The 20,588-nt window shown below is 48.1% G+C and overlaps 1 protein-coding gene across 8 annotated transcripts in view; it reads right to left on the bottom strand.

Annotated features, from left to right (window-relative positions):
- The window catches only part of RPTOR (regulatory associated protein of MTOR complex 1), a 420,015-nt gene that overhangs the window by 83,726 nt on the left and 315,701 nt on the right, over positions 1-20,588 (bottom strand). For 7 of the 8 annotated variants that reach the window (XM_055241781.2, XM_055241783.2, XM_055241782.2 and 4 more), the window contains 2 exons: positions 3,263-3,337; positions 287-352 (listed from right to left, as the gene is read on the bottom strand). The exons of the other annotated variant lie outside the window; for it this stretch is intronic. In XM_055241781.2, coding sequence (XP_055097756.1) covers positions 287-352; positions 3,263-3,337 — 141 coding nt within the window. The remainder of the gene's footprint in view (positions 1-286; positions 353-3,262; positions 3,338-20,588) is intronic. 8 annotated transcript variants of the gene reach the window in all.

The raw sequence follows: 20,588 nt of genomic DNA, 5'->3' as shown, positions 1-20,588 counted from the left end.
CGGGACCACAGACAGGTTGGCCTCTGCCTGCCAATGGCGGGCACGTGGTGGGCGCCTGCGCAGGACGGCGGCAGCCACCCATTCTCGGGAAGCCTTGATTTGCTCAATCTTCCCCATTTTAAATTCCTCTGATTCATATTCACCCTGCAAATGGCTGGCTAGATGAAGGGCCGGAGCCTCTGCTGGACACCCCGTCCCCCATGTGGCACCATGTTTCACAGTGGGCCCAGCTCCTCTGCAATGCCAAGGGTGAGCTCTGGGGGCTGGGGGCGGCTGGGGTGCTCACCTGCCCCGTGTTATAGCTGTTGACGATCACAGCGAGAATGAAAGCTGTCATGGTCCTGTGTTCAGCCTGGAAAACAAAAACCAGTCTTGGTTGTCTCCCCTCAATGGAAACTCTCATTCCCAAAGTACAACAGTGTGATCCTTTTGGAATCTTCATGATATGCGTGGCACATAATTAAAGTAACAAGAGCCAGCTTTACTCCTGGATTTTAAGTGGACTCTACAAAAAAGAACAGCCGTTTTCAAAGGCCTCAGAGCTCCGGGCTCGCCTCCCGGAGTGAACAGACTGCTCCTTGGAAGGCCTAACACTGCAGGACAGGCACAGACCTGGTGGCTGCCTCCTCTGTCAGAGGCCAGCCATGGCTGTCAGTATGAAGCACCCGGACCTCACCTCCCCAGCCTGCCCAGCACTCTGTGAGCACACGGTCCTGCAATCAGGGGCTTTGGCAGCAAAAGGCATGGAGGCAGCGCTCTGTGTTTCACTGGTTTCTCCTTTCTCCTCTTCTACTATGACTCATTTTCATTCTCTCCTTTCCTCTGTGCCTCTGCTGACCTGGAAACCAGAGTCTATTTGTAACTTTTTAGTGGTGCCTTAGTTTTTTACGTGCACATCGCACGGTCTAGTGTGTCCTGCACGCCTCTCGGATTATTGCAGGGCTCCCAGGGTGCCTGATTCCTCCTCTTGTTTAACCCTCCAATTCGCCATGAGTATTCTTCATTTTTACGAAGCTTTCGATGTGCCAATACGTGTGCCAACTTCTTGGCTTTTTGCCGTGTCCTGCGTCTTGCTTTTCCCTCCTGGTTCCGTTTCCTCCTTGCTGACATGTGGTCTTTCTAGCCATCGTCTGTGGGGTTCAGAAGGAGTAAACTGTTGGTGTCTGAACACTGCTTACTGCACCCCCATTCCTGAGTGGCGACTGAGCTAGGTGCGGGTGACCCGACCATGGTGGCTTTCCTCGCACGCCGAGGGCTCCCCTGTCCCCTGCCGAGCGCCGCTGCTGATGAGAGGTCCGCTGTTGGGGCCAGTGCTGTCTCCTCCTTTGCTGATAACGTTTGTTTTGGGGACTTTTAAGGTTTGTCTTTATGCCTTTGATATTTGCTGTTTTCATTATGACGTGTCTGTGTACGAATCTGTTTCTCTGTAACCTTCTCAGGATTCATCCTGCTTTTAAAATCGGAAGTCTCCTTTCTTCAAATCTCGAAAATTCGCAGCCACTATCTAATCAAAAACCACTTCTCTGCTTATTCTCCTCTCTCATTCTGAACCATGCTGGCTACATGGTGAGTGTTCCCAGCCCGGTTCTTAGCCCGGCTTTCGTATCTTCTCGCTCAGCTTCACGGACGGCGCTCCAGGTGGCTCCTTCACGAATCCTCTCCTTGGCTGTCTGTTCTGTGATTTAATTCATCTCCAGAGTTTTCAATAACAGTGCATGTCTTTTCTTTTTTGCAGCTTCAATTTGTTTTTTCAGATCTGCTTATGAGTTTAGAAAAATCAATCGTTTCTGAGGATGAGTAGGAAGCACTGAATGTTTTCTCATAACAGGCACAAAGCACTGAAGAAACAAAACAATGGTTGATGGTTTGACAGAATCATACCAAATTCTTTCTAGTCAGTCATTTAAGAATATTCATATTATTTATTTATTTAGTGGAGACAGGGTCTCACTCTGTTGCTCAGGCTGGAGTGCGGTTGTACAATCACAGCTCATTGCAGCCTTGACTTCCCTGGGCTCAGGCGATCCTCCCACTGTAGCCTCCTGAGTAGCTGAGACCACAGGCGTGTGCCACAATGCCCGACTAATTTTTTTGTATTTTTGGTAGAGACGGGGTTTCACCATGTTGCCCAGGCTGGTCTCGAACTCCCGAGCTCCAGCAGTCCACCAGCCTTGGCTTCCCAAAGTGCTGGGATTACAGGTGTGAGCCGCCGTACCCAGCCTCCTTTTCATTCTTTCAAACCTGGCTGTGTCCTCAAAACTTCCGCAGGCTCGTGGCTGAGGTGAGGCCGTTCATGTGAGCTTAGCTCACCCTCGTGCCCAAGTCACCAGTGAGCATTCTTCCTCACTTCTTCATGTGGGATTTGCTTTCTTCCTTACTCTTAAGAATGGGAAGTGATGGTTTCCAAAACGGATACGAAGTATCAACTTTAACTGCCTGTGATGTTTCAATACAACACAAAGTGCATATACTGTTTACCTTTTGGAAAATAGTCCTGTTTTGTGTTTTAAAAAATCATTTAGCTTAGAAAACCAACTAGGGGGTGAAATTGCTTACAAAAGATCCTTTATACAGCCAAAGCCATCGAACACTGTGTAAACTAGCTAATATATTTAAATATTCTGGCAATATTAAGTTATGTTAAAGAATTATTTAGGATATATCTATTTTGTTCTCATTATTAAGCTGGGAGTTAGAAATAAAACATTATGAAACATTTATAGAATAACTGTATACCCTATTCATGGATTACTAATTTTCAAACAATTTAATACAATAAAATATACTGAAAACTTAAACTTTCAAACAACCCTCTTTCCTTCCTTTCCTCTCTCCCTTCCTTCCTGAAACGAGGTGCTTCAATATCTTGTGCTCCAAGACCTTCCTAGGCGCCTGAACTATCATATTGTAGATGTGCGAGCGCTCACTAGTCTAACGCAGTGGACAGCAGGGAGAGTGGATTTGACTATTTTGCAAAGAAGTGCCAGTGAAAAGAGATTAAAATAAACTAAAACCACCCATGTGTCTGGGTTAACTGAGCTCTTGTTTAGAGACAGACGTGAAACAACAGCTGCACTCATGGTACTAAGCAAAGGGCCGTGTCTAACGTGAAGCAGTTGCTGACCCTGTAGACGTGGCCCCTGCTGTGACCCTTGACCTTTCTCCTGTAGCCCCCATCAAAAGGCCCCACCATAGTGCAGCGTGTGGGCAGAGGCGGGTGCTGAGTCCCAAGCCCGTGGAGAGCGTGCTGCCCCGTCCTTACTGGCATATAGGGGTCCGCCAAGACCGACAGGAAGTACTTGTGGCCGTTGTCCTTCACGAGGTCCGCCTGGCATGACTGGAGAGAAAGAGACAGAGGAGAGGCAGTGAGTGCAGCGTCCCGCAGATGCCTCAAGCTTCTCGTGGTGCGTGAACGAATGAGGACAGGGACTTCTTATACCTCAATTATTTCCTCCTCTCAAGCCCAGTTTTCATTTGAAAAAGTCGCAGCCGGCGCCTGCAGACATGCTTTCCTTGGCTAAGAAGGGGAGGGATCCCATGAACGCCCAGAGGAAAGCAGCTCCCAGACATTTTTTCACACCGTCAGGCCGCCTGCTGGGGAGCGCCCTGAAGCCCCTGCCTGCACCCCGCTCCTCTCCAGGGGGCCCGCTCCCCCCCTCTGCCCTCCACACTGGAGCACATCCATCCAGCACTCACTCAGAACCAGCCTGTTGGGGCAGACCCAGTCCCGCTCAAGCTTTTCTTGGGGGTTTGCTTGGACTTACAAAATGCTGAAAACTAATCGTGTGTGAGGCAGTAATTCCCAGTGATTTGTGTGCACAGTCCCACTTGAGCAGGCGCTTCCCACTGGCCCGACTCATTCACCCTCAGGGGCAGCCCCAAGGTGGGAGGTTTCCTGGTGCTAAAGCTGCTGTCAGGCAGGCGACCTTCCCATGCTTCGGGCCATTCTGTGCCTGTCTACACATTCACAGCCACGCGGCCGTGGATCGCCACAGTCGTGAGGAGCTACTGTGTGCTGTCAGCACAATCACAGCCACGGGGCCATGGCTCGGCACAGTTGTGAGGGCCTACTGTGTGCTGTCAGCACAATCACAGCCACGCGGCTGTGGCTCGCCACAGTCGTGAGGACCTACTGTGTGCTGTCAGCACAATCACAGCCACGCGGCCATGGCTCGGCACAGTTGTGAGGGCCTACTGGGTGCTGAGCACTAGGTATTCGTGCCCTGCTCACAGTTCCTGGAGGAGCAGGTCCCATCCATGGTGGCAGCGAGAGGCACCATAGGGTGCTTGGAAAGCGGGGGGAGGGAGGGTCTTGTACTTTTTGGAGACCTCTCTATGCTGATGACCAGACAGAACTGTCCAGGGCAGTGAGGGAAGAAGGGGAAGGGTGGGATCGAGGGAAAAGACTCTGTACTGCAAGGAAATGGCAGGTCCAGGCCTGGGATGTGGGAGTGGGAGGGGAAAGAGGCAGGGCAGGCAGGGGCAGGGTAGGTGGGGGCAGGGGCAGGGGCAGGGGAAGGGCAAGCAGGAGCAGGGCAGGCGGGGGCAGGGCAGACAGGGGCAGGTGGCGTTGGGCAGGAGGGGCTGCAGAGCCCAGCAGGAGCTGCAGCCGGGAAGGACATGGCAGGTGGGCTATGGGTCAGACAGGCTGGGTTGGAGCTGGGTCAGCAAGGACAGAGGACGGAGATGATGCCAGGGATGCGAGGATCCAAGTGGAGGGCTGCCCACTGAAGAGGTGGGTTGCGTTTTCATCCTGGAGGGGTTATAGTGGGGTACACTGCAGCTGAGGCATCGATGATGAGACACAAGCAGGACTGCTCCGGGGCACGCACAGCCGAAACGCAGAAGCTGACCCAAGCCAGGCTTCTAACATGAGAAGTCACCGCTTATCGGGTGGTGCTGAAGACCACTTTCAGAGGGCAAGGTGGGGGACGGGACCTGGGGAAGGAGGAGGGATGGGCCCCTAGAGGAAAGGGCTTCCAAGGGTCCTGTGGGCGTCCTGGAGGAAACAGGCCAGCTCTAAGGCTGGCAGTGTTACCGGAAGCCCGACCACACCAGGCTGCCTAACTTGGGGGCACTTCTGCAAGTGCTGGTTCTGGAAGGGAATAAAATGATCATGCCTTGGATATTCCGGGGTAACGATAATACTTTGGGAGGTTTTTTGCCCAAAACCCGAGGAAAAGGGGCACGATTTGAAACAAAACTAAGTTTCAAGTCCAGGTTCTCCCTCTTACTAGTCAGGGACCCAGGTAAAGTTTTAAAAATCTGTGCTCAGCCGGGCGCAGCGGCTCATGCCTATAATCCCAGCACTTTGGGAGGCTGAGGCAGGCAGGTCACGAGGTCAGGAGTTCGAGACCAGCCTGGCCAACATGGTGAAACCCTGTCTCTACTAAAAAATACAAAAATTAGCAGGGTGTGGTGGTGCGCACCTGTAGTCCCAGCTACTCAGGAGCCTGAGGCAGGAGAATCACTGGAACCCAGGAAGCAGAGGTTGTAGTGAGCTGAGATTGCACCACTGCATTTCAGCCTGGGCGACAGAGCAAGACTAGGTCTCAAAAAAAAAAAAAAAAAAATCTGTGCTCAGGTCGTGGAATCAGAGATGAAACCACGCATGTCAAAGCAGTCTGAAACTGCAGTGCAACGTACAAATCATGGATGTTGTGTGTCTTGGAGAGGGACCCACAGAGCATGGGTTTCTAGGATCAATACCTAGAAACTGATCAGTGACAGACATTGCATCCAGAGTGAGGCGTGCGTTCTGCCAGCTCCCAGCATGCTCCTCTCTAGAGGACGAAGGCCATCCAAGGACAGAGGGCCGGAATTTTAAGAACTGGATGCCTGAGGATCAAGAAGAGAACGGCTCTCCAGTGCAGCCCTGCACGGCTGGCCCTTTCCCATTGAGGCAGGAGTGGTTTTGCAGAGGGAATCTGCTGGTTATGCAGCCCAGAAGCCCCTAGCCCTGCCATTTCTCAGGGGTGCTCTTATAATGAGGTGTTTCTGCCTCACATCAATACACTGATGAGGTGAGTTATGGGCTGGGCTGCCGGAATGAGAGCTGAGTGCGATGGGGAGCGGGTGGTCAGGGAGCCGGGCGCCAGCCTCAGATCGCAAGGTGCTCCCCCGAGCTGAGGAGGCCAATTAAGCAGGCAATTTTCAAGCAACAACTGGCTTTAGCTGAAGGTTTTGACAAATAAACTGAGACGCATCGACCGCTGTCCATGTAAAGACTCAGCCCAGAGGGCCAGGGCAGCAGAAAAAGCACCGGGTTCTGAGAACGAAGGCATCTTCCTTTGTTTTAGGCAGAGGTTCCACAAGTCAAATTGAAGCCCACACATTCACAGTGAAGCTCCTCAAACATGTCTCATGAGCGCGTAACACAGCATCGCTGACTCAAATCTTACTAATTCTGAATTTGAGGCAAGCAAATCAGGGTGGGAGAACTTAGATGTGCCCTTGGTATTGGAGTCTGGCAGCTGTGTGGTGTATACTACCAGATCTCTGTTTTGATATGGTCATTGTGCCAGGTGGGAACCACGGCTGATGATGCCTTTTAATACCTTTGTCAGAGCTTGGCAGGGGTCATTTACGTATCTGTTTAATACATAGATTTTCACTAACTTAAACCGCCCCCACCCTCCCCGCAGGCAGAAACCTGGGAGCCCCCACTTCGCCGGCTAAGGGGACTGGGGTGGACTCTCTCGGCTGCTGCTCACTCGCCCAAATTACAAGCACACTTAGACCAAGGGCCTTGTTAAACAGAAGAGGAAACAAGACTTGAAACCACACACATGCAGAATGGCAGCCAGCTGGTGACACACATACCCTGCATGGCACGGGCTTGATGGGAAGAGCCAGCAGGCGACACACACACCCTGCATGGCACGGGCTTGGTGGGAAGACCTGGCAGGCGACACACACACCCTGCGTGGCACGGGCTTGATGGGAAGAGCCGGCAGGCGACACACACACCCTGCGTGGCACGGGCTCGGTGGAAGACCCGGCAGGCGGGCGACACACACACCCTGCATGGCACGGGCTCGATGGGAAGAGCCGGCAGGCGACACACACACCCTGCGTGGCACGGGCTCGATGGGAAGAGCCAGCAGGCGACACACACACCCTGCGTGGCACGGGCTCGGTGGAAGACCCGGCAGGCGACACACACACCCCGGGCGGAGGGGCTTGGTGGGAAGACCCAGCAGAGACTCGGGGCTCAGATGAACGGCATGGTGCCGGCAGCGCGAATCTTGCCAAAGCCGCCCTCTCAACAGGGTCCATCTTGCTGTGCTTGTTTTCTCCCAGATCAAGCTATGGTGGTGACATGTTAAGGCCAGAGTAGAAAGCATGTGGAAAGGAAAGAGCATGAATATGAAATTTTTTTTTCTGAGCAAGGCCCCTTCCCTCAGCACACATTGAAGCCAATTTTGATTCTTCTGTGTCTCAGAATTTCTGGAATTTATATTTTTTTAAATGGGGAAAAGGGAGGTGAGGAAGAGAAGAAGAGCGAACACAAAGTGGGAAGATGCAGGCATGTATTCGTTGTTGCAGCAACTAAAGATGTGGTTTGCAAGCAGATAGGACAATGGGGCAGAGACCAGGAGGAGCCCTCGGCCAAGGCCCTGCCTTCTATAAGGTACACCCGTAAGGCCAGGGCGGGCTTTCTTCCTCTTAATATTCTGGCAAAAGATGTCATGGGAAGAGATCCTCCCTTTATTCTCCTTAACAAAGATTTTAAGGATTATTTTATGGAGAAGCAGGAACACAAGAATTACACCCAGGCTAAGAGACCACCATGCCTGACGGAGGAGGCTTAAGGAGGCAGGATGATGAGCCCAGCCCCGAGCGATTTCAGGCGAACACCCGACCACACGCGTTCTGATGTGAACACAGAGACAATCACAGAGATACGGGGCCATGTTTCATGTCCACTGGGTAGAAGAGTTTGGTCCTTGTTATGAGCAGGGGTGCTGGGAAGGAAAGAAAGTTTCCAGCAAGAAAATGGCTCCTGAGTGAGCCTTCGGTGGTGTGTTACCATAACATACGGATGCTACCGGGGAAGTCATCTGAAGGCCGATGGAGGGCTGTGCTGAGATGTTTATATTCGCAAAGTTTTCACAATAGTGGGTGCCAATAAAACTGGTAATGCCTAGGGAAATAATACCAAAGTAGGGATTTCTGTTCACTGGTCACAAGAGCTCACTGCTCTTCACGACTTCAGCAGAACATCCACCGAGCAGTGGAAGACAAGCTTTCCGCCTCAGACCTTCACCCCTGGGCACGGTGCATTCCCCACTCGCCAGGTGAGGCAAGATATTTAAACATAAATATATATATTAATATAGACATATTGATTTTCTGTAAATGGTTACTTCTAATCCCAGCGCTTTGGGAGGCCGAGGCAGGCAGATCACGAGGTTAAGAGATGGAGACCATCCTGGCTAACATGGTGAAACCCCATCTCTACTAGAAACACAAAAATTAGCTGGGCGTGGTGGCGCGTACCTGTGGTCCCAGCTACTTGGGAGGCTGAGGCAGGAAAATCGCTTGAACCTGGGGGGTGGAGGTTGCAGTGAACCGAGATCATGTCACTGCACTCCAGCCTGGTGACAGAGCAAGACTCTGTCTAAAAAAAAAAAGCTCTTTAGTTATTCTCAGGCCAGACACACCCACGTCTACAGTGGCCCTGAATGCTGTATCTGATGTCCATAGCAAAATCACTGGCATGCTTTCCATCTTTTTCAATCTTTTCCGTACCTGTCCTAAAATTTGTAGGTATCAAGGATCAAACATTAAAATGCTATAGACAGGTACAGACTGAGATGTCCTCTGCCCCTACATGTAATCCTTATTTCACTGCCCATCCCTTCCGGGGGACCCGCTGCTCAGCCCAGGGCTGACTTGGGTCCACGTCTGTATCTCCGCACGTCTGCACAACTTCCCCAGCACAGACCGAGTGCTGTCCTGCCAGGCCTGACGCACTGTCCCTGAAGCCACACTGAGTCATGGTAAGCAATGCCCTCCCCCGTGTGGCATTGACAGTGAGATTCTTCACAGTCTGGTGTCAATAACCCAGCAGTGTGACAGTGGTGACTGAGAAACATCTCTGAATAAAGAAACTCATCTTCCCCTTTCTCCTCAGCTCCTCAGACTTTGGGGCACACTGAGCTCATTTTTTTGCAGCTTCAGGAATGTGGCCGACACACCAAATTCATTTTTTTGCGGCTTTGGGAATGTGGCGAGCTCCCTCTGCCTGCTGGGCCTTTGTCCTCTCTGCCTGGGGCCCTGCCCCCGGGCAACAGCCTCTGCAAAGGCTTCTCTCCCCATCCTTTGCAGGGACTTGGACTGCACTTCCCAAGCTGCTGCATTTGAGTTAGCCATTTCCACCCTCCACCTTCCGGGCTAGATTTCAGCTCTGTGAGGACAAAAACACGCATTATTAGTCTTTATTAGTCCCAGGAGGCAGCACGGCCTGGTTCCTATTAGCCGCTCAGTAAATGTTTGATAAATGAATAAAAGAACCCATGTTTGGGCTGTGGAGAAACATCACAATTCCAGATGACGTATGCCAATCACATCCAGGACCTGCTTCCCACTTGAGAGCTGCTCTGTCTGAGGTGAGCAGTGGAGGGGCTCCCTGTGCCCAGTGCTTCCAGTGGCAGGGCCGGCAAAGGAGCCCTTGGAACGACACAAAGCCCCAGGCATTTCTGGCTGGAGTAGGTGTCTGAGCTGGAGCCTTCTGGACCTGCAACGAACCCAGCCTTGACCTCAGGTCAAAACTGTGGTGCCCTTCTCATCCAAATTCTAATACTAAGAAGAGGAAATATAGTAGCGAAAGAGTGCGGGACAGGAGCCAGTCATGAGCAGGGGGAAGTCAGGCTGGGGGTGCCCCCTGAGCCTCCGCAGTGGTGGGGGGCTCGCTCTTGGCTGACCAGGCTCCCTATCCCCTCTCCCTTGCTCGCACCCAGCAGGCTGAGCTGGGATTTGATCAGGTTCCAAGCAGCCTAACCATCAATCATGGGGTCCTGAAGTTGCCACACAGAGACAGCCTCTGTGGTCGCCCTTGGCACAGCCTCCCGTGCCACCTCCACCCGCCAGGGCCCCGTTGTGCCCATCCATCTTGCAAAGGGTGAGCCATCACCCCCGCCTGCGCTCGGTCTAGTCTGCCTGGGTGCAGGCGAAAGAGCCTGGAACTGGGATGGCTGGGCGGACAGCTCCCTCCAGGTTCCTCTCTCTTTTGTTCATTTCATTCTTGGCAACCCAGAGGCAGCTGATACAACTGTCTCCCTCTGGCCAAACACCTCCCACCTTCCCAGGGGACACCGACAGACCCAGTTCCCTGCAGCCTGGCCTGTCACCAATGTGCATGTCACCTGGCCTGGTCTCTTCTGGGGCGGGTGGTCTCCCAGGACCAACCCAGTGCCGGGACAGGTGGCCCAGCTCGTGTGGTCCGGCTTCCATGGGGGTGGGAGGAAGGGGCCTCTGCCTTCCTGGTCCACGGTTCTCCTGGGATAGCATGAGGGTGTGTTAGAATCTGCCCGGAGTAAAACCCATTCTGAGGGCTCCACACGGAACTAGGAGGGTGGCTAAAAAGAGGCCATTCTGCACAGCAGCGCTACTTTCCAAATGACGAACCACCACCCGGAGTCCTCTCAACGGCACTTCCTCACTGATGACAGCTTCTGTGGAAGATGCTGGCTTCACAAACGTGTCCCCTCAACAGCCCCTTCTTGCTGATGACAGTTTCTGTGGAAGTCGCCAGCTTCACAAACGTGTCCCCTAGCAATGCAATCTTGTTGATTTTCTGCATATCACAACCTCTAGTTTGGAAATTCCATGGACCATCAAGGCAATTAAACTATGTGTGTTAGATGAGCAGGGGGAATGCCAGGTGACATTTTTGCCGTTCCTGGGACTCACCCAACTCTGGGCACAGATGCGTTCCTGAGTACTGCTCAAGGGTCCCTAACTGGCAAAGCTCCCCACAGAAAGAGTAAAACTGTTTCCACCTCGTCCACTGACAGTCAGCTGGAAGATGGTACTGCAGGAAGGTTAGCTCAAGAAGGGGCAAACTGAAAGAAGGAATACTAAAAAATCCCAGAAATGCAAAACAAAACGTAATAAAATAAAACAACTCCAAGACTAAGCCTTATAAAATAAGCCTATATAAATAACAAAAGGAAATTAAAATAACTATATTTAGACCCTAAAGAGATAATGAAACGGCAGGAAGGAATAAGTTTAACCACAGACATAAAGCAGTTTAGGCAACAAAATCCTAGCACATCCAAGTGACTTCCTTCCAAAGAGCAGCCCATTCCGGAAGGGGCAGCAGCAGCGGCTTCACCTGGGGGAAGCCTGACTTCAGCCAGGTCAGCTCCACCTCAGCCAGGGACCCAGGCCAGCGCCACCAGGGATAGCACACATCCTCGTTACGACGGGACCAGAAGGGCACTCCCCTCTGTGGTCTTCCTTTTCAAACCCCAATCTAATCAGGATAAAAACATCGGGCATGGCCACGCGTGGGGGCTCATGCAGTCAGGAGATCGAGACCATCCTGGCTAACATGGTGAAACTGCATCTCTACTAAATAAAATACAAAAAAATTAGCCGGGCGTGGTGGCGGGTGCCTATAATCCCAGCTACTTGGGAGGCTGAGGCAGGAGAATGGCGTGAACACAGGAGGCAGAGGTTGCAGTGAGCCAAGATCACGCCACTGCACTCCAGACTAGGTGACAGAGTGAGACTCCGTCTCAAAAGAAAAAAAAAAATTGGGAAAATCACAACAGAGGGCCAGTCTACAAAATCCCTGACCAGTACCCCTGAAAGCTGTCAAGGTCATCAAAAACAAGGAGAGTCTGGGAAACTGTCACGGCCAAGACAAGCCCAAGAAGACACGAGGACTCAATGTCATGTGGGATCCTGGGACAGAAAAAGGACATTAGCAAGAAAATCTGATGAGAGTATCAACTGCAGTTAATAATTGATCAACATAAGTTCATTGATTGTTGTGACAAACATGTTGTACTAATAGAAGATGTCAATAGGAAAAATTGGGTGTAGGGTACATGAGAACTCTACTTTTCAACTTTTCTGTAAATCTAAAACTGTTCTAAAAATAAAATTTGTTAAGATAGAAACTATAGGAACAAGAGTTCGGGACACAAACAAAAAAATCCCAGCACAGGAGGTAAAATGTTTGCTCAGGTCCTAACTAGACTAGCCCCCGCCAGGGCATTGCCTTCTGCTGTCGGACCAGCAGGGTCACGCGCTCTAGATGGCGCTCTCTTGCCCCCTTGACCAGACCGAGTCATCGCTGGATGACAGAGAAAGCTAACCTTGCACATTTTTTGAATTGAGTTTTGCGTGTACGTGTGTGAGGAAGGGGGAGTGGGGAAAGTGGAGAAGCAGGAAGAGGAGAGGCTATCGACACCAGCATACATGCACTGTGGTGAAACGACTTTGCAGAGAACACAGCAGAGAATTCGAGCACGGGAAGGAGAACTGGCACAGATGTGGGGGCTGCAGAAACAAAATTCTATGATTCCCTCATCTGCCTTTTCTTCATAGCGCGGGTTCCTTCCGGGGACCACAGCAGCCTGTTCCCAGGGGGAAGCCTCTTTGAATCTCCAAATCTGGATTTACTTCATGGATATCGTCACTGAGTGTCTTTCCAGATCCACTGACATTACGCCCTTGGAGTTCCCTGGTGGTACCATAACCACAACTTTATTAACTATAACTCAGAAGGTCGGTCTGGACTGAGTATTAATTTTATCTATGAAAAACCCTCAATTAACTGGAACCTTGCCTACGGGAGTCCTTAATTAACTCTCCCCCTCCTTAATCTTGCTAATTAGCAGATAGACAAATGCTAATAGCAGGCTTGAGGAACTTATTAAAACAACCGCTACCACCATCCTTGCGAAGTGTGACCAGCGGAGGACAGCTGCGGCCACATCTCCTGGACTTTCTCATCGTGACGTTCTGCTGCTCTTGAGCTCTGGTCCCATCACACGACCCTAAGGACAATTTCAAAAAATACTCTGCCATGTTTGCTTTCTGTCCCCCCATCCCGTGTGTTTTTCTGCACTGTGTGAAAGTTGCAGATAGCATGACGCTTTGCCCAGAAATATTCCTAAGGAAAAGGACATTTGCTTCCATGAGCACAAAGCCATGATCACACTCCAGACACGTGACAGCGACACAGTCCTCCCTCCTGACACGCAGTCCAGAGTCAAACTCCTCCTGATCCTCCCTCTGACACGCAGTCCAGAGTCAAACTCCTCCTGATCCTCCCTCCTGACACATAGTCCAGAGTCAAACTCCTCCTGATCCTCCCTCTGACACGCAGTCCAGAGTCAAACAACTCCTGATCCTCCCTCTGACACGCAGTCCAGAGTCAAACTCCTCCTGATCCTCCCTCCCGACACGCAGTCCAGAGTCAAACTCCTCCTGATCCTCCCGCCTGACACACAGTCCAGAGTCAAACTCCTCCCGATCCTCCCGCCTGACACAGTCCAGAGTCAAACTCCTTCTGATCCTCCTGCCTGACACGCAGTCCACAGTCAAATTCCTCCCAATTGTTCACAACTGTCCTCTGTGAGCCTCTGGTGTTTGATCCAGGATCCAACCAGGAATTGCACTTAGCTGATACACATCATTAGTCTTGAGAATAAATCTCCCCACATTTTTGGGGGTGTTCCTTGAATTAAAAATCTAGAAGGGGGGATGGGTGTAGTGGCTCACGCCTGTAATCCCAGCACTTTGGAGGCTGAGGCATGCAGATCACTTGAGGCATGCAGATCACTTGAGGTCGGGAGATTGAGACCAGCCCGGCCAACATGGGAAACCTCATCTACTAAAAATATAAAAATTAGCCAGGCATGGTGGCAGGCGTCTGTAGTCCCAGCTACTCAGGAGGCTGAGGCAGGAAAATCGCTTGAACCCGGGAGGCAGAGGTTGCAGTGAACCAAGATCGTGCCACTGCACTCCAGCCTGGGCGACAGAGTGAGGCTCCATCTCAGAAAAAATAAAAAAATAAAATCAAATCTAGAAGAGAATAGTACAGTTCTTTGCAGACTGTCCCACAATTAGAATTTTTTTAGCAGCTTCACTGATGTATAAGCGACATATAAATTTGAAGTACAGAATTTGAAGATTTTGGATGCACATCTACACCTGTGAAGCTACCACCACAATCTAGGTGGGGTCTGGCCCCTCAGACGTTTTCTTCTGCCCCTGTACCCCCACCCTCGCATGCCCCAAGCAGCAGCTCATCTCCTTTCTGTGACTGTAGTTTGCATTTTCTCGAGTTTTAAATGAATGGAAGCATACAGTATGTACCCTTTCTTAAACTGGCTTCTGTCACTCAATGTAATTATTTTGAGATCAGTTCATGCCTTTTTATTGTTGAGTAGGATTTCAGCGCATGGAGAGATTGCAGTTTGCTTATTCATCTGCTTGTTAATGTACATTTAGGCTATTCCCAGTTTTTGGCCATTATAAATAAAGCTGCTAGGAACATTCATGTACAAGCCTTTGTGTGGACATGCTTCCTTTTCTCTTGGGGAATACCTAGGAATGGAATGGCTAGATTGTATGCTGAGTGTGTGCTAATCTTTATAAGAAACTGTGAAATAATTTTGCAAAGTGGTAATGCACACTTTGCACTGCCCTCAGCAGCATAAGAGAGTTCCAGTTCCTCCACAGCCTTGCCAACACTTGATAGCATCGGCTTCTTAGGCATCTACTTGATGTGCAATGGTATATGACTGTGGGTGCAGTTTGCATTTCTCTGGTGACTAATGATATTCAGCATTGTTTCATGTGCTGATTTGCCATTCGTACTTCTTTGGTGAAGTGTCTGCTCAAACCTTTTGCCTGTTTTTCTTTGTCTGCTTGTGTTTGTTTTCATGTTGATTTTTGAGAGTTCTATCTATGTTCTTGCCACAGGTTTTTAACAGAAAAACGATTTGTCAATATCTTCCCGGTCTGCGTCTTGTCTTTTCATTTTCTCCATGCCATCATAGGGCAGGTGTTTATATGTATGGGTCTATTTCCTGACTTTCTTCCTGTTCCGTTATCTGTTTGTCCATTTGAAGCTATTTCTGATCTTGAGTACTGTGGATTTATAGTCACTCTTGGAATCAGGTAGTATTAGTCCTTCAACTGTGTTTTTCTTTTTCAAAGCTGTTTTGTCTACTGTAGGTCCTTTGTATCTCCATGTGGATCTCAGAAGCAGAAATCAAGATAATGGATGATCTCTCCATTTACTTAGGTCTTCCTTCATTTCTTTTCACAATGGTTTGTAGTTTTGGTGTATAGATCTTGCCTACCTTTTGCCAGAATGTATCCCTAAGTATTTCTTTTTTTTTTTTCCAGTGGTATTGTAAATGTTCTCTATTTTAATTTCAACTTCTAATTGTTGATTGCTAGTGTATATACATAAATTGATTTTTGTATATTGATCTCATAACCTGCAAACTTACTAAACTTTTTCTAGTAGCATTTTAAAATAGATTAGACTGGATTTTCCACATAGACAATCATGCTGTTTGAAAATACAGTTAAACCTCTTCCTTTTGAATCTGAATGCCTTTTTTTCCTTGACTCACTGTACTACCTAGAACTTCTAGTACAATGTTGAGGGATGTGACAAGAACAGATGGCTTGATCTTGCACATTCAGTCTTTCACCATTGTATGGCGTTGGCTGTAAATTTTTGGAGATGCTGTTTGTCAGGTTGACGAAGTTCCCTTCTATTAAGAGTCTGCAGGGAGTTTTTTTTTTTTTTTAAATCAGAAGTGGATCTCAGATTTTGTTAAAATACTTTGTCTGCATTTCTTGAAATGGTAAGATGGTTTTCATCTTTTTTAAATATGGTAAATTACATGGACTTTTCTCTCTTTAAAAATAATTCTTTAATAATCTGAAGACGCAGCCATTGATTTTTCAATCCTTAAACAGGTTTACATTCCTGAAATAAATCCCACTAGATTATGTTTTATTGTTTTTATATAGCATTGAATTTAATTTGCAAAAATTCTATTTAGCATTTTTATACCTGTGTTCAAGAGAATACTGATCCATAGTTTTCTTTTCTTGTAATGTGTGTCTAACCTTTGGTATCAGGTAATGCTGGCCTCATAGAATGATATGGGAAGGTGCTTAGATGTCATCCAAATATGTCTTCCTTAATGTTCAGTAAAAGTCACTGGCAAAGTCATCTGGACCTGTAGTTTTCTTTGTAGTAAAAGTTTTCACTACAAATTCCACTTGTAGTGACAGGCACAATGACTCATGCTGTAATCCCAGCACTTTGGGAGGCCAAGGTGGAAGCATCGCTTGAGCCCAGAAGTTCGAACCTAGCCTGGGCAATGTGGTGAGACCCAGTCTCTAAAAAAAAGTATAGTGCTATTCAGATTAACGATCTCTTCCTGAGTGAGTAGTGTGTGTCATTCAAGGAATCAAAGTTATCAAATGTTCTCCCATCAAGTTGCTCATGATATTTGCTTATCATCCTTTTAATATCCCTAGAATTTTTCATGATGTCACCTCTATCATTCCTGATGCTGGAATTTGTGTCTTCTTTGTTTCCTTATCCGTCAGGGTGGTGTTTCACAGTTTTATTCATCTGTTTTAAAAAAATATGTTTTGTTCAACAGATTTTGATGTTTCACTGTTTTCTTTCGTATTAGTCTCCAGTCTGGTTTGTATCATTTCCTTTGGCCGACAGCTCTGGATTTACTCCGCTCGCGCTGCCCTCTTCAGGTGGAAGCCGGGATCTCCAGTTGGAGACTGTCCCTCTTTTCCAATGCATCGTCCAGCACCTGCTACACATTCCCCTCTCAGCACTGTTCAGAGCTGGGTCCACGTATACTCAACCTATTTATTTTATATCTTAATATACATATTTATATAATGTATTTATTTATTGCAAGTATTTACAATTATATGTACATTATATTATGTATGATATATACATATAGTAATATTTAAATAAATCTGTTATTCATGACATAATATCTATATATCTTAATATTACATATTTATATTCTATTTTGTATTAAGCACATATATGAACATAATTTACTTAAAATTTTATGGAATGAAATGAAAATCATTTATTTATCTAAAAGTTTTTGTTTCTAAGTGCTTAGAGACATTCCTACTATCTATTATTGATTTGAGTTTGACTCCACTGTGGCTGTAGAACAAGCCTGTAAGGCTTCAGTTCTTTACATCTGTTGAGGTTTATTTGGCCAAGGGTCTGGCCTATCCTGGCACAGGCTCTGTGCACTCTGTGGCTGCTGTGTGGTGTGTTCTACAAACATCAGGGCCCAGCTGCTGGAGAGTGCTGCTCAAGTCTCCACTATTCCTACTGATTTCTCTTCTGCTTGTCCTGTCAGTTACTGAGAAAGGAGCACTGAAATCTCCAAATATAATTACGGATTTATCTACTTCTCCATGCAGTTCCACCAGTTTTGTTGGATGTATTTTGAAACTCTCTTATTAGGTGAATAGACATTTAGGACTGCGACATTCTCTTGATGAATGATGAATGGACTTCTGTAGCATTATTCAATGTCTATCTTTATTGCTAGCAACATTCTCTGCTCCCAAACCTCCTCCTGTCTGATATTGACATAGGCCCTGCAGCCTTCCTCTGCTTAGTGCCTGCATGGCAGAGCTCTTCCCGTCCTTTTACCTTTAATCTACTCATGTCTTTATGCCAAAAGTACATTGCATGTAGCCATGGTATGGTTTTTTCTTGCTCTTCAACCTGGCAGCCTCTGCCTTCTCATTGCGGCGTTCAGTCTCCACACTGCAGTGACGGGCAGGATTAGGTGTCCATCTATCATCCCGCCTTTTTCTATTTGTTGCATCCACTCTTGGTTATCTTTTACTTTCTGCGTTGTCTATATTTATGACTTCATATCATCTCTGTTGTCAGCTAATTAACTGTAACTCTTTTTAAAATTTGAGTGGCAGCTTTAGGGTTTATGGACTATTGCGGTTCATCTTCAGGCAGGTGATATGAGACCACTTCAAACAAAGTCCAAGAATCTTATAACATTATTTCTTCATTCTCTCTCCTCCCCATCTTTTTGCTACTGTTAGCATACATTTTGCTCTTACAAATGTTATACATTCTGTGGGGTGCCGTGGCTTGTGCCTGTGATCCTGGCTACTCGGGAGGCTGAGGCAGGAGGATGGCTTGAGCAAGGGAGTCTGAGCTTATAGTGAGCTGGCCTGGGCAACAGAATGAGACCTTGTCTCGTAAGGAAAAAAAATTAAGAGTGCAAAAGGCTTATTGAAAAAAATTCATAGTACACTGTTATTGTTTTTCTTAAAACAATGATCTTTTAAAGAAGATTTAAATAAAAGGAAAAAAATCCCATATTTATCCACATAGTACTCATTTCTACTGCTGTGAATTCCTTCGTGTAGAACTGTGTTTCCCTCTGAAGAGTATTCTCCTCAAGGCTAAAGGACTTCACATTTCTTGTAGTGTGGATCTGCCGGGGATAAGTTTTCATCTTTTGTATGTCTTCAAAAGTCTTTATTTTGCCTCCATTTGGAAATATATTTTCAGTGGGTATAGAATTCTAGGTTGACAGCTTTTTTTCTATCTCTCTCTCTCTCTTTCTTTGCTTTAAAGATGCTGTTCCGCCATCTGCCTTTTCCATCTGTAGGAAATCTGTAAGAAGAAACCTGTCATCATTCTCACCTTTGCTCCTTACTGGCTTTTTATTGGTTGCCTTTAGACTTTGGAATTTCTCACTGTTTTTCAAGCAATTTGATTGCGATATGCCTTCGTGTAGGTTTCTTGTGCTTAGGGTTTGCTAAGCTTCATGGATCTGTGGGTTTATAATTTTCATCAAATTAAAAAAAATTTTAGCTATTGTTTCTTCAAACACTTTTTCTGCTAGCCTCTTTTATTGACCCCCAAATAGTATGTTATGTCACTTGCCGTTGTCCCACTATGGAATAATATTCCTTTAACTAAATTTTTTTCTTTTCTTACCGTGCTTCATTTTTGTTAGTTTCTATTGCTATTTTCTTTCTTTCTTTGAGGCAGGGCCTCACTCTGTTCCCTAGGCTGGAATGCCATGGCACAATCACGGCTCTTTGCAGCCTTGACCTCCCGGGCTCAAGTGATTCTCCCACCTCAGCCTTCTGAATGGCTGGGACTGCAGGCGCGTGCCAACATGCATGGCTGAGTTTTGTATTTTTTCAGGTAGAGTCGAGGTTTCATCATGTTGCTCAGGCTGGTATTGAAATCCTGGTTACTCAAGTGATCTGTCTGCCTCAGCCTCCAAAAGTGCTGAGATTACAGACATAAGCCCTGTGCCTAACCGTTTACTGCTTTTTCCTGCAACACTTAACTGGTTGTTAATCCCATCAAGTATATTTTTTGCCATCACATATTGCAGTTTTCATCTCTAGAAATTTAAGTTGGGTTCTTTTTATATTTTCCATGTCTCAATTTAACTTTTTGAATATGTGGAATAGACTTCTAATGTTTTAATGTCCTGGCTAATTATAACACCTGCAGCAGCTCTGAGTAGGTTTTAATGGGTTGATTTCCTTTCTTCATTACGGGTCATATTTTCCGGATTCTCTTTACCTGCCTGGTCATGTCTGGCTGGTGCTGTGAAGTGCAGTGTAACCTGGCATGGGGAGTGATTCTGGGGGGAGGCCCTCTGGGATCAGAGTCCTGGGAGAATCCTGGAGAGACGGCTTTCTTCATGTGCCCCTTTTGGTGCTCCTTGTCCTGTGCGGTGCCATCTCTGTCAGATCAGTGTCCCCACTGTGCCCTGCTCTGTCTCATGCAAACGGCACACACTTCTCCCCGATGGCACATGGTGTTCTTCCGTTTTTTCTTCCGCCGAGCCCACCCTCTTTAAGGCCTCCCCATGAATCCTTCAGAGGTTCTGGCACAATGGGACACAGGGTGTGCCCCACAGGTGCTTGGGAAATGAGGGGAGGTCCCAGGCTCGCCCTTCAGCTGGGCCCAGCCTGAGTGGGCTCCCATCCTTCTCAAACTCTTAAGTGTGCCCTGAGGGCTGGCTGGCAGCAGCAGGGGGATGCTGAGAACACTGGGGGAGTGGCTGGCTTCTGTCTGCAACTCTGAACCTCTGAGCAGGCTCTGCGATCTTCACAGGTGGACCTGTCTGTACACCATGTGCACCCCGATCTGCACAATGGCAAGCCCCAGGAGTCACGGGGACCGCTGGGGGCTGCAGGAGGCACTCATCATGAGGGGGCGGAGCTCCGGAGGACCACCAGCAACACAAGGACGGGGCGGAGCAGACATCATGGTGGGCGGAGCTTCGGAGGACCACCACCAACACAGAGGGGCATGCACACATTGTGGGGGGTGCATACATCATGGGGGGTAGGGGTAGAGATCTGGAGGACCGCCAGCAACATCCATGGCCAGACGTGGGAAGGGGAAGGGAGTGGAGGAATGACCCCTCAAAAACACAGGGAACTTTCATCTCTGGGAATTTATTGCCAGGGTAATGATGGAAGGAAGGGCGAGGCAGGTGAGGTAGATGAGGCTCAGTTTCAACCAGAAACAC

The sequence above is a fragment of the Symphalangus syndactylus genome, chromosome 14, assembly GCF_028878055.3.
Source record: "Symphalangus syndactylus isolate Jambi chromosome 14, NHGRI_mSymSyn1-v2.1_pri, whole genome shotgun sequence".
In the NCBI taxonomy this organism is placed as follows: domain Eukaryota; kingdom Metazoa; phylum Chordata; class Mammalia; order Primates; family Hylobatidae; genus Symphalangus; species Symphalangus syndactylus.
The sequence above is the reverse complement of the archived record's forward strand: the minus strand, read 5'-3'. Positions and strand labels throughout refer to the sequence as shown.